Source organism: Pteropus medius, unplaced genomic scaffold, assembly GCF_902729225.1.
Source record: "Pteropus medius unplaced genomic scaffold, Ma_sr-lr_union100, whole genome shotgun sequence".
Taxonomy (NCBI): Eukaryota; Metazoa; Chordata; class Mammalia; order Chiroptera; family Pteropodidae; genus Pteropus; species Pteropus medius.
This window is the reverse complement of record NW_024352787.1, coordinates 90,366-105,631: the sequence shown is the minus strand read 5'-3', so window position 1 is coordinate 105,631 and position 15,266 is coordinate 90,366. Positions and strand designations below refer to the sequence as shown.

At 33.1% G+C, this 15,266-nt stretch overlaps 1 protein-coding gene and 1 pseudogene across 1 annotated transcript in view; both read right to left on the bottom strand.

Annotated features, from left to right (window-relative positions):
* Positions 1–15,266, bottom strand: part of IPO5 (importin 5) — a 38,775-nt gene that overhangs the window by 12,331 nt on the left and 11,178 nt on the right. The window contains exons 4-14 of the mRNA XM_039849168.1: positions 14,318–14,420; positions 13,137–13,233; positions 12,821–12,925; positions 10,489–10,611; positions 10,284–10,404; positions 8,522–8,609; positions 6,548–6,654; positions 3,016–3,140; positions 2,834–2,923; positions 2,579–2,752; positions 235–453 (exon numbers count right to left, since the gene is read on the bottom strand). Coding sequence (XP_039705102.1) covers positions 235–453; positions 2,579–2,752; positions 2,834–2,923; positions 3,016–3,140; positions 6,548–6,654; positions 8,522–8,609; positions 10,284–10,404; positions 10,489–10,611; positions 12,821–12,925; positions 13,137–13,233; positions 14,318–14,420 — 1,352 coding nt within the window. The remainder of the gene's footprint in view (positions 1–234; positions 454–2,578; positions 2,753–2,833; positions 2,924–3,015; positions 3,141–6,547; positions 6,655–8,521; positions 8,610–10,283; positions 10,405–10,488; positions 10,612–12,820; positions 12,926–13,136; positions 13,234–14,317; positions 14,421–15,266) is intronic.
* Positions 11,451–11,569, bottom strand: LOC120591843 (uncharacterized; annotated as a pseudogene).

The window sequence follows — 15,266 nt, the reverse complement described above, 5'->3', positions numbered from 1 at the left end:
AAAGGGGAGGTTTCAAGAACATAACTGGGTTAAGAAGAAACCTTAACATTAATGATGAAAAAATGAAGGCAACGATTTATTTATATATAAAATAGGAGTAATGTGAGAGTAAGATGATGGAAAAAAACAAGCATCCAGAAAACCATTTATCAGAATGAAAAAACCTTCTTGTACCCTCAATGCCTTCATAGCCAAATTACAAAATGTAAATTCAACATACTACAAATCACTTACTTTTTCCTTCCCAACAGCCAGACCAATGAGACTAATGCATTCAATAGTTTTTCCTCTGAGAAGTCTAAGTTCCTTTTGAACTGCATTCTCAACAATGTGCTTTAGTGATGGCATAAATAAGTCATAGTAGGGAACAAATTTTTCCTCTGCAGTATCTGCAACTGATGCAATGGATGTCACAACTTGTTCCAAAACTAACTTGGTGCCTTTTTGAATCAACTAGAAGGAAGACACACAAAATAAATATGTAAATGAGAAACCAGAAGAAACACTCCCTTCAAGTTCCCAAAGGCTTTTCCCAAATGTTTTGAAATAGCAAGCTGAGAACACCCTCCAGAAGCCAGAGTGGAGATTGCAGGTTTTGGAGCAAATTTAGTAATTTGTTGAACTATTTATGTATGATCATGCCTTACTTCTGCTTTATCTCAAAGCACAGCTAGTTGCTGAGCACAAATTTGACTCTTAAAATTTTTGCATCCATCAAGCTTAATGCCTACCTAATCCCATTTGTTCATTTTTCCTCATTTATTCCTACTACGTACTACATATGATGTGCTGTCTTACTGTGTTGTGAAGAAAATTCCCTTTTGGGTCCATTCCATTATCTTCTAATCTGACTCTCCCCAGAAGATATCACTAATGATAACCATGGGTACCCTCTTTCATCCACTTCTCTGTCTTGATGAAACAGATGAGACCATCCTTCTTTCTCCTGCACCAAAGGTCTACATTATTCTCTGACCTGGTTAATAACAAAAACTAACTGAGTATTTGTAGCTGGGCTCACGCTATCACCTGCCAATATTATTTGATAATTCCTTGTGAATTCATGTGAATACTTAATCCAGCAACTACTCCAGATTTTCTTCATTCTCATCAACTACAACCACATCCTCAGCAGAGCTCACCTTGTATTGAGTTCCACTACACCTTTAAGATGTAAACATATTCCCTTCTGCATATCTCGGCATCTGCTTTGTGTTTAATATCTTGGTCTGCCTCTGATCTCAAAGGAATGTCCTTCTTCCTTGGAAATACCTTCTCTTCGCACAACTCTTGCTCACATACTATATCCTCCTCCCCATCCCATCTCAGCAACTCCGTTCTTTAGTCTTTAAATATCTCACTTGCCTCTGGGGGAAGGAGATACAGAAACTCTCTTCACACTTCAGCCCTCTACCCAAATCTACTTGTAAAATCACATTTCATCCATCTATTTCTGATTTAACCAACCAACCAATCTGTCTTCAACTTGGGTCTACATCTTTCTGTCTTCAGATATACTCATGTTTCTTTGTCATATTCCTATTCTGCTGTCATCTGATACTGAACACTCATCCTTTGTTTCAAACCCCTTTCTTTGTCTGCTGAGACACCGTGTATCTCATCTTCTTCCCTGTTATTCTTTAGACCAGTGCTATGCAAAGTGTGGTTTACAAAATGTCTGTTACTGGTTCGTAATGAGTTAAAGTACAGAAATTTGGTGCTAGAAACTTTTACAGTAATTTGACAGTACCTTTATGTCTGTTGACTATGATAGCAATAAAGGCTTTAATTTTCTATGTCCTTTTTATTCATTTCGTTTTTATAGTAGTAATTTATTTTCATTGTTTTTGACGACTAGGCCTCAATCTTTTGTCTTTCTTACCTGTGTCTTTGCTCTCACATACTGCTGTACTACGTCATTCAGTTGTTTTTAGGTTGCCTCTCTTATTTAAGCTATAACCATAAACCATCTTCTATTTGAATGGCCAGGCCTCATTTTAAAAACTCAATGTATTTAAAGCAAAAATGCCTTTTCCACACCTTCTATTTGTCCCCTATGTTAGAAGGACGATATTCTTCTTTCATTTTCTAAAATTCAAACTGGCAGAAAGAAACTGCTGATGCTTCCTGAGAAATATCTTTTTGAATCACCTTTCCTTGCCAATTTCCACTATTACCATCTATGCTACCTGAACAATGATCTTATGACGATCTTGCTGAGTTTTCTGTTAATGTTTCACAATGCTACTATGCTAATATTCTACAATCACATTACTCTGATTTCTTGCAGCAGTTAAGAACATAAAATGGTTCTTCTAAATTTTCATAAACCAGAATTCAAAAATAACTGCCTTGGTTTCAAGGCAATTCATATACTGATTTTACCTAACCTATAGGCCATTATCTTCCCCAAGTCCAAAACTGGTTCCTTCTCTGTCAAGCCTGAACTGTCCTCCTTCTAACTTTCTATTCTTTACAGTCATGCTGAAAGCCCTCTTTCTCCAGGGGTCTCTCACCCACCAAATTAACCTAAATTAATCTCAAATGGGGGGGTGCTTAAAACAATCTTACAACTTACCTCCTGAAGTTTAAGTACCATGATGGAATGCAAATGTTTCACCAAATTATCTAAATATGGAATAAGTAGTGACTTGGGACAGTCCTCAGTAAAGTTAATGAGAGCGGCAGCAGCATGTGCCTGCACTCGTTGATTGCCTTGGTCTTCCATGGTCTGTAGCAGAGCCGCAATCACCTGTGAAATGAAAACACTTAAGCATACATTCTGAAATGCCACTCCTTCTTTTTAAAGTTTGAGTGTTTGAAAACTTGTTACCTTCTCATGAAATTTCTTTTGGAAACCAGGTGCAAAATCTGTAGCCATCTGTCCCACGGCATTACAGGCTGCATACCTTACTCTTGGATGCTGTAATATGTTCCTTTGTATTAGTAAAGGTTTTCTATTTCTCATGTGAAACTACGGTGATAATTACAAATCAAACATTTATCGATACTTACAGGATCCTGAAGAAAAAGCAAAACAAAATTTACTATCTCATTTAGAATTCCTTCCATTTGCTGGTGGCATCCTTCACCAATGGCAGATAAGGCCATTAATCCTGCATGCCGGTATTTCCAGTCAGCTACAGAAAAGAATTACAAATAAAAGAACAGGAATGAGACACTACAAACATGTAATTCTGGTAGAAGTATAAAAAAGTTCTCATTTTGAAAAGAATAAAATGTTCTTATACATTAATTAGAAAAATGGGCAGAAAAAGTATCTGACTAGATTATTTCATTGTAATAGTGATTATGTTATACAAGCATTTTATTCCAAAAGTTAAAGGGCAATATGGAAGCAAAGAGCTTATCAGTATTTATATCAACTACTTAAAAGACTCTTCCCTCTAATATTTTACTAAAATAAATTTAAAAGTCTGGATTTTCTGTGTCACACACTGCTGTTTACTGAATATAGATTTGCTGATTTCCATGGTCATATTTCTTTAAAAAGAAAAAAGGCTGAGAAAATATGCTAATTTAAAAATTTTATTTAATAATATGGTAAGTGAATATGGATGAACCTTATTTGTATTTTAATATTAATAATGGATACCTGCTTTTTGGTTAGCACAGTATTAGTTAAGCAATGTTTATGTTATTGGATTTCATATCCTAGTATATAATTTCCCTGACTCTCATTTCTAAATATTAATATTTACTCTATTATTGTCCCTTCCAATTGCTTCAAATTCCTTGTTGGACAAAGCAAGATATACATAAATACATAAAGCTAGGATTGTGGATAGCAATGGTTCTCAAAGTGGGGCCCGAGAACTCTGGGATTCCCTGAGATTCCTTCGGGGAGTCTACAAAGTCTAAATTATTCTAATATTATTCTTTCATTCTTATTTTGAGGGTACAGTAAAATATGCTAGGGATTACAACATGTGTAGAATCTCAAGAGACTGTATATAGAAGCAGATATAAAAATTAGCTATTTAAAAGATATCTACAAAGTTGCAGAAAAAGGACATTCTTCTAATACTTTGTTTTGGAAAAGAGTCATTCTTCACAAAAAAATGTTATTTTTATTAACATGTAATGAGTTTATCGTTATTTTAAAATAATTGCTTTAATTTCAAATACAATAAACACTGATATAACCCACATACACAAAAGCACTCTGGGATACTCAGTAATTTTTAGAGTGTAAAAAGGTCCTCAGAATAGAAAGTTTGAAAATTGCTGGTACAAGAGTTAATCAAGTTGTATAAAAATCCTGAATTATATCATACTTAATTTTTCACTTTGGGAAACCTACGTAAAGATGAACTCTATTGTAACTAATTCTACTATAAAAATTTTCTGAAAAACTGCTAATGTTGTTGTTAAAACTTTATTATCACTTATAATAATATTATTTTATATGTTTTAAATGTGTTTAATTACTCAATATACCATTGTCAAAATTTCTACAACTGATGAATAACAATCCCAGGAAACCAATATATCAGTATCTGATACTAATCCTTATACACTGCAAAGATCCCCAATCTTTATGGAACCAGGGACTAGTGCTCCTATGACAACTGAATGCATGATGATCTGAAGAGGAGCTGAGATGGTGATGCTAGCGCTGGGAAATGGCTGCAAATACAGATGAAACTTCACTCATTGACCCACTGCTCACCTCCTGCTATGCAGCCCAATTCCTAATAGGCCATTGACAGGTACCAGTCCATGGCTCAGGGGTTGGGAACCCCTGGTATGCTGAACTTACTAAAGAAATGTAATAAATATTTATTGATATAGGATATCTATATTTGGTTCAGAGATGTGCCTCATATATTCTCAGCATGCAGAGTTCCTGGAAGAATGTTCAGCAAAATGTGACGATATTGTATAGGGATTTCAAAACAGTTTTCCTCCTCTGAATTGGAAGATTTAAAAAAATTTGCTGTTTATTATTTAAAGCAAAAACAATAAAACTTTTAAAAAATAAAGTGGGCCAAATGTTAAGTTACTACGAAATATATATCATTTACTATCGTTAAAGTTCTTTTCGCATATTAAATACATCTTTGGATTTTAACCTCAATCCTGGGCGCAGGACAAGCATCATTTTCCTACTTTACAGATAAGGAAATAAAAGTGCAGACTTGCTCAAGGTCATACATTTTAAGTGTTAGAACTTAAAGTCAAATTCTTTAACTACAAATCCAAAACCATATCCACAACAAACCTATTTAAGTAGTGTGAATCAATGGAGAAACACTGATAGCTGGTTGACCCTGTGCAATCTTTAATATCTCTGGGCTTTACTTTCATCTTAAAAATGGAAAAGCGAGATTATTTCTAGCAGCTCTTATAGGTTGAATAATCTGTGATGCTAACTATCCCTATCTCTTTCCAAACAAACAAACCAACCACCCAAAATTGAGAGGCTCAAAAAAGGAGAAAACTATTATTCAAGACCCAGATGTAAAAACACATCATTTAAAAGGGATAATGTTTTTGAACCATGCCTTTTCAGGATAAATAACAATTGTATAGAATAAGGAGCTAGGTAAATAGCATAATGGCTAGAGTTCTTAAAAATTCATTTTCATTTCAAGTTGGTATTGTCACTCCATTTTACTACTTTAAGATCTCAAATCAATGGTTTGACCCTCCAGTTTGTTTCTTGTAATGTTCCCTATAAATACTCAGACAAGCAAGCCAGGATTTCTCTATTAGTGTATGTGGTATCATTATTTGCAATCAACAAAAACTGTTAACACTTAATGGGGGAAGTGTGGAATATTATGAAAGAGGCTACTATATGGTGATACGATGTACTGTAGAACAAAAGCTTAAGCTAAGTATGGTGTGCCTGTATGGTATTTTCGCATTCCAGAAAAACACCTGCATATATGCATAATAAAGTCATAGAAAAAAATGGCGAGGGCAGAGCACACAAAACAGTCTCAGAACGGTTAACAGCTAAGGTAAGGGACTTTTAGTTTACACATTTCTGTATTCGAATTAAAAAATAGTCAAACACATTAACTTTGTAATTAAGAAGACAAAAATAAGACATGTATATAACAATTTTTGGTACTGATACGAATTACAAAGGCTGACAAATGATCAAATGTTAGGGAAATGATAGAAAATACTGATAAAGGGAGATTATATGAATCGAATATGCTAATATTTCTTAAACATTCAAATAATGCCTTAAATTCACATCTAGATATTTCTAGCTAGGGAGGAAATCTGTAACTCTTCCTTAGAATTTATAAATCTTTCCTATACACTGAGGACAATTCTAGGGAGAATTGAATAATATTTGCAATAGTGAAGAAGAATATTCTTTACCATAAGACTGAATGTTTCCAAAGATGGCTAAAGAACTTTTACTAGTATAACGTAAAAATCAGGTTAAACATAGAAGATAAAAAGGCAAAGATTAATTTGTAGACGCAGTCTAAACATCTGTTAGAGTTTAAGATTTAGAAAGACACATTCCACTATTTTAACATTTGAAAGAAATATAGCTTACGATTTTGAAGCATTTGCATAATGTGTTCCTTGATCATTGGCAAAACGAGTTTTCCACCAAGTCCACAAGCCATTCGGTCTAAAGCACTCTCACCAGCAACCGCATTGCTGTACATAAACAAAATTTAATGTATTCAATCTATTCAAAATACAGAATAGTACCCTATACAGACATTTCTAAATATCTTATTGAACTGGGACTAAAAAATAATTTAAACAGTCTTTTGAATGTATGTATTAAGTTGTGGGTTAAAAACCTTAGAGTTAAAAGGGGGCAGGAGGTAGGCAAATAAAATGTTTATCATGAGTCATCACAGTTTAAAAAGTCCTGTCTGAATCTTATTTTTCAAGGCTTTTCCCTTTTTCTCTCTCTACATCTCTCACTAGCTAAAAGTTAGCTTATGATACTTTCAAGACTCAGAAGTATGAGTAGAGAATTTAGGAGGGCCTTGTGTATATCATTTTCTGGACATGTATCCTTCAAGCTTATCAGTGGACTGAACATAGAAAACTGAAAAAGGTGCTGAAACTATATGAATATCTTCTCACTATAAGCTTATTTATCTTTAAAGAACAAATTGTATTGTTAAAAATTATGTATAGGTGAAACTCAATTCTAGTGTTTTCATTAAAAATTGAAGAAATTTGGGCATAAAAGCCTTACACAGTTTTAGAAATCCAAGATTAATAGTGAGTTTGATACGTGAATAATTTTTAACTGTTTTGTGAAGATAACATTATATACATAAAGATAAAATGGTAAGTGATCTTTAGAATAGGTTCTCAGACAAACTGATCTGAAAAATATATTTAAGGCCTACTTACTAATAGGTAAGAAAATCTTATTCATCTAGTCCACAAAAAATAGCTTCATAAATTATATAAATATAAGTGCTTTTTACAGAGCAAATTATAGGCCAGGTTAGCAGCACATTAAAGAAACTGAACCAGGGAAAGGAAACGAAACCTGATCTGAGCCAAGTCTTCTCTTCAGCCCTATTAGGTGATTTCCAGTGAAGGATTACTTTCATATACTTCGGAACATAGTTAAGCCAGAAATCAGTCATTTTTAATAATGAGATTAAGCCTCAAACACACACCATGTATTCTGTTAAGTCAAATGTCTTTCATTTCTAATATTGTTATAGTAGCTTATAGTGACTACCAGCCTTTCACAGGAAGAATTTCAGTTCTTTTTAAGAAAGAAAAGTAGTGTAATGCCCTGGGAAGAGTAAGAGAAATGGTATTAAACTCTAGCCTACCAACTATGTAATCTAGTCTACCGACTATGTAATCATGGACAAATCACTCAACTTTCTCTCTCCATTCTGCATCTTTAATATGATAATATAACCTTTAGCACTCCCGAATGAAAAACAGAGTTCTGAAGTGCTATGTTTCAAACACATGTAAGAGGCCATCATCACTACTGGACAGTGAAAACAGATTTTGTTAACTTTTCCACAGGAATCTATATTCATGGGGGCCTTCTAAGTCACAAGTAAAATAGTAATTCCAGTGTTACTGTCATCTACTGTACAAGTCTCATCACTGTCTACTCTTTAGCCTAAAGTTAAATTGCATTTTATTAGGAAAATACAAAGTTTCACATGGAATTTTGCTAAAACAACCACTGTAAATAAAGTCTATGCATATAAAGGAAATTATCACACTAAAGCTTCTTTATACATATTTTTTAAAATATTCATACAAGAAAATCTTTAAAAAAAATTTAGAGTAAAATGGGGTAGAAAAGATAGTTGCTTTATTAAAAATAAGTATTTAGAGATCTGATGCAGAAAAGTATACAACAGGAAGCCTAAGTGTCCCATATTTCAAACTTAAAAGTTTAACCTCAGATTACATAATATAGAGGGAAAGAGATGGGCCTTATAACTCTAAATCTCTCACTGCTACCTCATCTTGCTCTATCCTGTCAAGGAACCTCCATACAGTATCCGGTGTGTATGATTACCTGTCAAAATCATCATCTTCTAATTCATCCGCATTTGCCCAGTCCTCATCCTCTTCCAGATCAACCATCATTGCTAACATCTGAGGAACTAAAGGAAATAATTATTTCAAACCTAAAGACCATGGCTTTTTATTTTATCAATATCATTTACAAACAAGAATTTTAAGAAGTAAAAAACAAAAGACTCACTTTACCTCCAAGAGAGACAAAAAAATTATTTGCCTGTGCCCCCAACATCTGGTTTGTTAAATTTTAACATTTTTGCCACATTTCCTTTATATCTTGTTCTTTTAAGTAACATATCAGAGTCAAACTTCCCAAATCCTAATTCATTCTTTCCCTCCTGAAGACCAGAGATAAGCGCCGTAATAAAATCAATGTTTCGATTCTCAAACTGTTTTTACACTTGAACTATAGATTTCTGTATCTATATACAAAACTATAGATTTCTGTATCTATATACAAAAGACAGCAGTATTTCAAGATTTTATTTTTCATATAATGGTATCATACGATATGCATCCTTTGGCAATTTTTTGCTTTTTTCTCAAAACACATGGATTTCATTTTAATTACTTCATAGCATTTCATTATATAAACACTATCCTGCTGATAGACATGTTGGTTGTTTCCAAATTTTTTCATTACAAAATTTGCCTTGATGAAATTCTTACATATCTCTTTGACAAGTGTGCGCTCAGGGCATAAAATTGCTACAAGTGTCCTCAATAGTACTAAAAATTAGTAAACTCCTCTCAGTGGTTGCATAAGCTTGCATTTCTAAGGGAAGTTTTAAAGGAGACCTGTATTATTTCACTAAAATGTGTGAAGTGCACTAGAGCTGTGAAAATGAGTCCTCTCCTAGGCAAACCCTTTACTACACTCAACATTTGACATCATCAACACTCAACACTATCGGTTTTTGACAACTTGTATTCCACAATTACACTTGTTTTTAAAGAGGCAGTGTTCCTTAGCTATTTCAGATTCCTCTTTTGCAAATTTCCTATTCCTAGCCTTTGTGTAATTTCTAGATACCGTGCACTGCAACTACTTCCTCTCAATGTGCAGCTTATCTTTTAATTTTACTTACGGTGTATTTAGTTGGACAAAAAACTGTTTTAGTATTTGCAGATTTAGCAATGATCAATGGTTTGCGATTCAGTCTTAAAAAAAAATCCTTTTCTACTATCGAGCTTTACTTACAAAATGTATCTATATTATTTAGTTTTTAATTAACCCCAAATTGGTTTTTATAGAATATTTGAGGTTGTGATATTTTTTCCATAGAAGTAACTAAAGACTCTTGATGAATTATCTTTTTAAGTCAGCTTTTTTTCCACATGAATGGATCTGCTCCCAGACCTTTTTGTTCCATCCACTCCATTTGTCTGTACCTGTACCATCAACAAATTCTAAATCTTCACAGTCAATTAATTGGTCATCACAATTCTCTTGGCTACTTCAGGCCCTACGTTCTTTGACATGAATTTTGGGATCAATCTTCTAATCAACTCTATTGAGATTTTGACTGAAATTATACTGAATTTATAGATTAATTTGAAAATTGATATTTAGTTCTTTCGATATGTTTAATTCTTTTAGCCCATGTACCTATGTATACAGATGCATTTTCCAGATTCATCTGATTTTGAAAGGACATTGATTATATCAACAAAAATGTGAACTTACGCAACTCTTAGCAAATTTATCCAATAATTCTCCCACATTAACATAAACTATTTAAAGACCTTTGACTTACTAGTCTGTGCAATGATATTGGTATGTTTTCTTAACATAGCGGCTGCAGTCTCAGAGAGGGTCACAATTACTTCAAGGGCAAGCTGGCGTTGCATATTATTGAGGCTAGTGTCTCCACACAACTACAAAGAAAACATATTTGCATATATTTAAGTAGTTTACTCACTGAAAATAATACAGAACATTTTCTGAAGTATTCAATTTACCTTTAGACTTAGTTGTAAAGTAGCTTCCAAGTGAGGGCGCAAATACTTTGGAACAGTATCTGCAATCTCAACGAGGGATTTTAGGACTGAATCATCATTCTGGTAGCACGAGTCATTTACAGCCTAGAAAAGATGAAACAAGAAAAAAGTCTGTGCTCAACAACCACTTTATGCCTCGTTAGCCAAAACATTAAGAGGCAAACAACAGAGAATTATGAGAGTATTTTTCATCAAATAATTTAGCAATCTATATTATGCAAATGTTCATTCTATCTACAGCCACATGTATACTTTTCCTTTTTATTGTTAACAAGAAACATTCAAAATAAGGATTTACTTCTAAGTCAAAATTAAAATCAGTGAAACTGTAATAACCACAAAACTTATGGCTATCAAGGAATTCTTTTCGTAACCAGAAGGAATCCTTTTCTCTGTCCTTCCTATATCCGTGTCCTAGTTTTTTTCATATACACAGTAAATACTAGATCCTCTGATACATTTAAAGTGTCCAATATTACCCAATTAATTTTTTTTGATGTCAAGTTTGGTCACTGTGTTACTTAAGTGTGCATTTCATATCTATCACTGTCTATTTCAGAATGACAACTCCTAGATGTTCTGCTAACATTTTAACTTTCTCCAAACTCAGAGGAAGAAAAACCTGAGATTATACTTAGTAACTTAAGATTTTTAGGTAATAAACTACTAAAACAGAATGACACAGTTAATGTTTTGTCATTGACTTAAACTATCTTTTTAGTTTGAATGTAGAGGGAGAAAAGTTTCTACTAAATCCTTCTAACAACTCTTAATCACATAGGATATTTCAGTTTTATTTCCTCTAAGTCTTCTCTACCGAATACTTAAAACGAGAATTAAAGCTATTTAAAACAAACAAACAAACAAACAAACAAACAAACAAAACCAGTGGATTTTATTTATTTAATTTTTATTTTTTGTTATGTCTACAGCACTCAGTCTTCCTAGGTGGCCTCCCATCCAAGTACTAACCAGGCCTGACCCTACTTAGCTTCCGAGATCAGACGAGATCAGGCATGTTCAGGGTAGCATGGCCGTAGACCCCAGTGGGTTTTAAATAGGGGTGCTATTTTCTCCTAGGAGGTGTGTTCTTGATTGTGAAGACCGAAGATGGGCAAAGGCCAGGGGTACTAGATATCCTGCATCCTGACACAAATGCTTCCGAGAAACTCACAAGAACTTATTATGCATCTCACATGATCATAAATGTCAGACACTTACAAAAATGAAAAAAACGGTTTATAAGGATCTGTTTTAATGTACCGTGATGCCCACAATGTAAATACTGTATAAATCAAGAATCGATACTTTGTCTCATCCAGAACTTTTATCATTTCTAGAAATCAAATCATCAATAGTAATCATGGTGTTAGACTTGCCACTGATACCTCTGTTATCAGCCCACATTTTTAGTTACTGCATTTGTACAGATCACTTAAAAATCACCTAGTTTATTATGTCTTTTGTTGCAGCCATGCTCTAGAATTTAAATATAAAAAAGCAAGCCATTTTACCATGTGTTACTTTCTATTACTTCTTTGTATTCATTTAGGACACATATTGATATTTTAAAAACTTGTACATGTGAGATGTTACCTATGCATTAAATTTTAGAACAGTATATGGTAAATTACAAAATATTTGTTTTTATAAAAAGGGGTCTGAGGTCTGATAAGGTGAGAATAACTGCTCTAATTTGCCCAAACTTATTTTTACCTTCTAATTGAGTCAGAAGGTGTCCTTAAAACAACCTATCCTTGCGATCCAATAATGTGAATTAACCAAAAACTATTTACCTTATAATACAAACTATTTTAAGTCCTATAGTTAAAAGTAAGAACTGCAGTCAGTCCTATTTGGGTTTGAATCATGTACAGTTTAACCACTTATCAACACTGTGACCTTAGGCAAGTTTCTTATCCTCTCCTTAGTTTCTCCTTATGTAATATGGGTATTAAATTTCATAGATTATTTAGTTGATTCAATAGAAATAATTTATGTGATTAGTCAAATATAAATTGCTTATATCAACTGCATTACAGAAAAATTTTGAGACTCTAACCTAAATATTTTAAAAGGCTAAGGATCTATCCAAGGTAACAGATATAAGTTCAATGGGGACAGAGATCTGCATGTTTTGTTCACTGCTGTATCCCCATAGCCTAGTTGCAGCACATGGTAAGCGATAAATATTTATTGAATAAATGAATGCACTAGAGAACTCTGACATGAATTCAGACTACAGAAAACCAACAAAGATATAATTATCACCAATTTTATACTGTTTTCTTACCTGTAAGAATCCAGGTAACAAGTCTGCAAAATGTTTGAACAGAGCAACATTATGCTCATTTGCAAGTATAAATGCTGCTGTAGCTCTAGCAGATAACGTCCTAATCTAAAATAAAGAAAGCAAAAAATGTCAAACGAGAAGTTTTTGATGGATGCAAGTTCAAGTTTTCTTATTTGAGATGAAATTTTCTTCATCAGTAAGACCAATATTTATATTTTATAGCATTACTGTAAAGACAATCGCCAAATATATAAATTTCTTTCACAATTTAAATGTTATATTAAGTGTTAATATTAATGAAATCGAAATGATTTACCGATGGATGTTCCTGATCTTGCATACACTGAACTAACATCCGTTTGATGACGTCTAAATAGTGCTGCTGTTGGTTCCCAAAAATTCCAGGAAAGTTCCTAAAAAATGATCCAAGGCAGTTTTTAAAAACTATAGTATATCTTAGTAAAGTGTCAGCTAGAATTTCTAATTAAATGTCTGTCTGACTCCAAAGTGTGCACTAATCCTTATTGTTGAACATCATCTACCCATTCTCCAAGCAAATCCTCTTTTGGGGGTGGGTGAATGGAAACAAACATAGTGGAGATGATTAGCCTGGGTGTAGAGCTGACCCATCCCAGCCCTACGTTTTATCCTTATCATTCTGTCTCAGTGGGAAGCTGACCTAGAGTGCAAGAGGAACAAGAGGAACCACAGCATTTCAGATGGTAGCTGCAGTAACCATGCTTTCCGAAAATCTGTTCCTAACCTTGTAATCCAAGTAGTTTAAATTCTGCTCTACTTTAAAACTAGTAAACAAACTGAATGCTTTTATTTAATTCTATCCTCTGGATTATTTATATAAGTAAGATACAGTTGACAATAGGAGCAGCAAATGGTGTTAATCCTCTTCTGATGCTCAAGGTATAGTTTATTGAAAAAAAAGTATATGATACTGAAAAATTATAAATCCAAATATATTTTAATGCAGTAGAACTGTATAACAACACAGTAGTGTGAAAATTTTATTAACACCAATAATGATTTAATTCTAAACTTCAACCGCTTTGCTTATAAATACACAGGAGCTTATTAAAATTATTTATTTTTAAAAAGTTTGGTTACAAAAGATCAGGAAAACAAAGGGGATTCACCAGCATTTTCTTTCTCTTCTTTAAGATGCCAGTATTAAAGCGACCTTCTAAAAGCTACATTTTTTACTGCGCCAATCTCCAACTAAAGAAACCAACCATTCTAGAAATTTTTTCAGAATCATAAAAAAACAAAGGAAAGAAATAAAGTTCCAGAGAACACTTGTATACAAAAAAGGACCATAATATGAAATAAAAAGCTTAATTTTTTTCCATTTTACTTCTAACGCAAACACAAAGCTTGTCTAAAGGCATTATTATAAGTCTAAAGTGTTAGACTAAAAAAATCAAAATGTGCTTGCGCATTCATGATATTAAATTGTTCAAAAAAATTAGATCAATGTATATATACCAGAAAATGTGAAGGGCAGCTTCCCGCAGTCCCATATTTTGAGAGCTGACCGAATCAAAAAGGAACTTCAAACCTTCAGGCCACTGGTTGTTGCCATCCTCATCTAAAAAGTAAAGAAATCCAGGCATAAAAAGTGTGTAAGACAAAACTTTAAAACGTTAAGGGTGAATGCTTTCATTTCATAAGCCTCATTCAAAATATGTAGTAGAAAATGTCACTTGCTCTATATTTTTGATTAGGTTCTTTAACCATAAAAACATTATAATCCTATAAAAAGCAACTGTGTATATTTGGGTTACATAAGCACAGATATTAGCAGTGGTCATTTCTAAAAAAGTGAGATTTGGAGACATGGCAGCACTTTTGACATCTTGATTGGCAGAATCTTTTATATACACTATTGTTATTAAAGAGTTCAAAAACTAGGCAAAGATAATTTTTGTTAACAAGATTTTGGTTTATCTTAAAACCAAAATAATTATTACTTTCAAACTGGAGAAGATATGGGAGTAAGAATCTCAGGACCCAGAGCAGTGCTCATTCTTTGCAGCTTTACTATCAGATGTTGTCATGTTTACTTATAAACGAGATTTTAAAATACATAATTTTGGTGATACTTTGTAATAAAAACAAGCAACTACAAAAGTCTACAGTACCAGTTAAGAAATTCACTGGTTAGATTGTCACAAAGAACTTAAGAGTTGTAGAAATTACAGATGAGTTATGCTCTTCTTTTAAAAAAATTTCCCTCATATATGCTAAATTTTTCTGAAATGACAAGTGTGCCACTTAGCTGAAATTAAAAATACCTTAATCTGTCTCTTCAACATAAAGATGCTTTGAGGTGAAGTAAAACAGCTGTTTAAAAAAAAAAAAATCTATGGAGAGAGCACTTAGAAACATTATGTGATTTTGAGTTAAAAATGATGGTGTCACCTATAAAAATTCA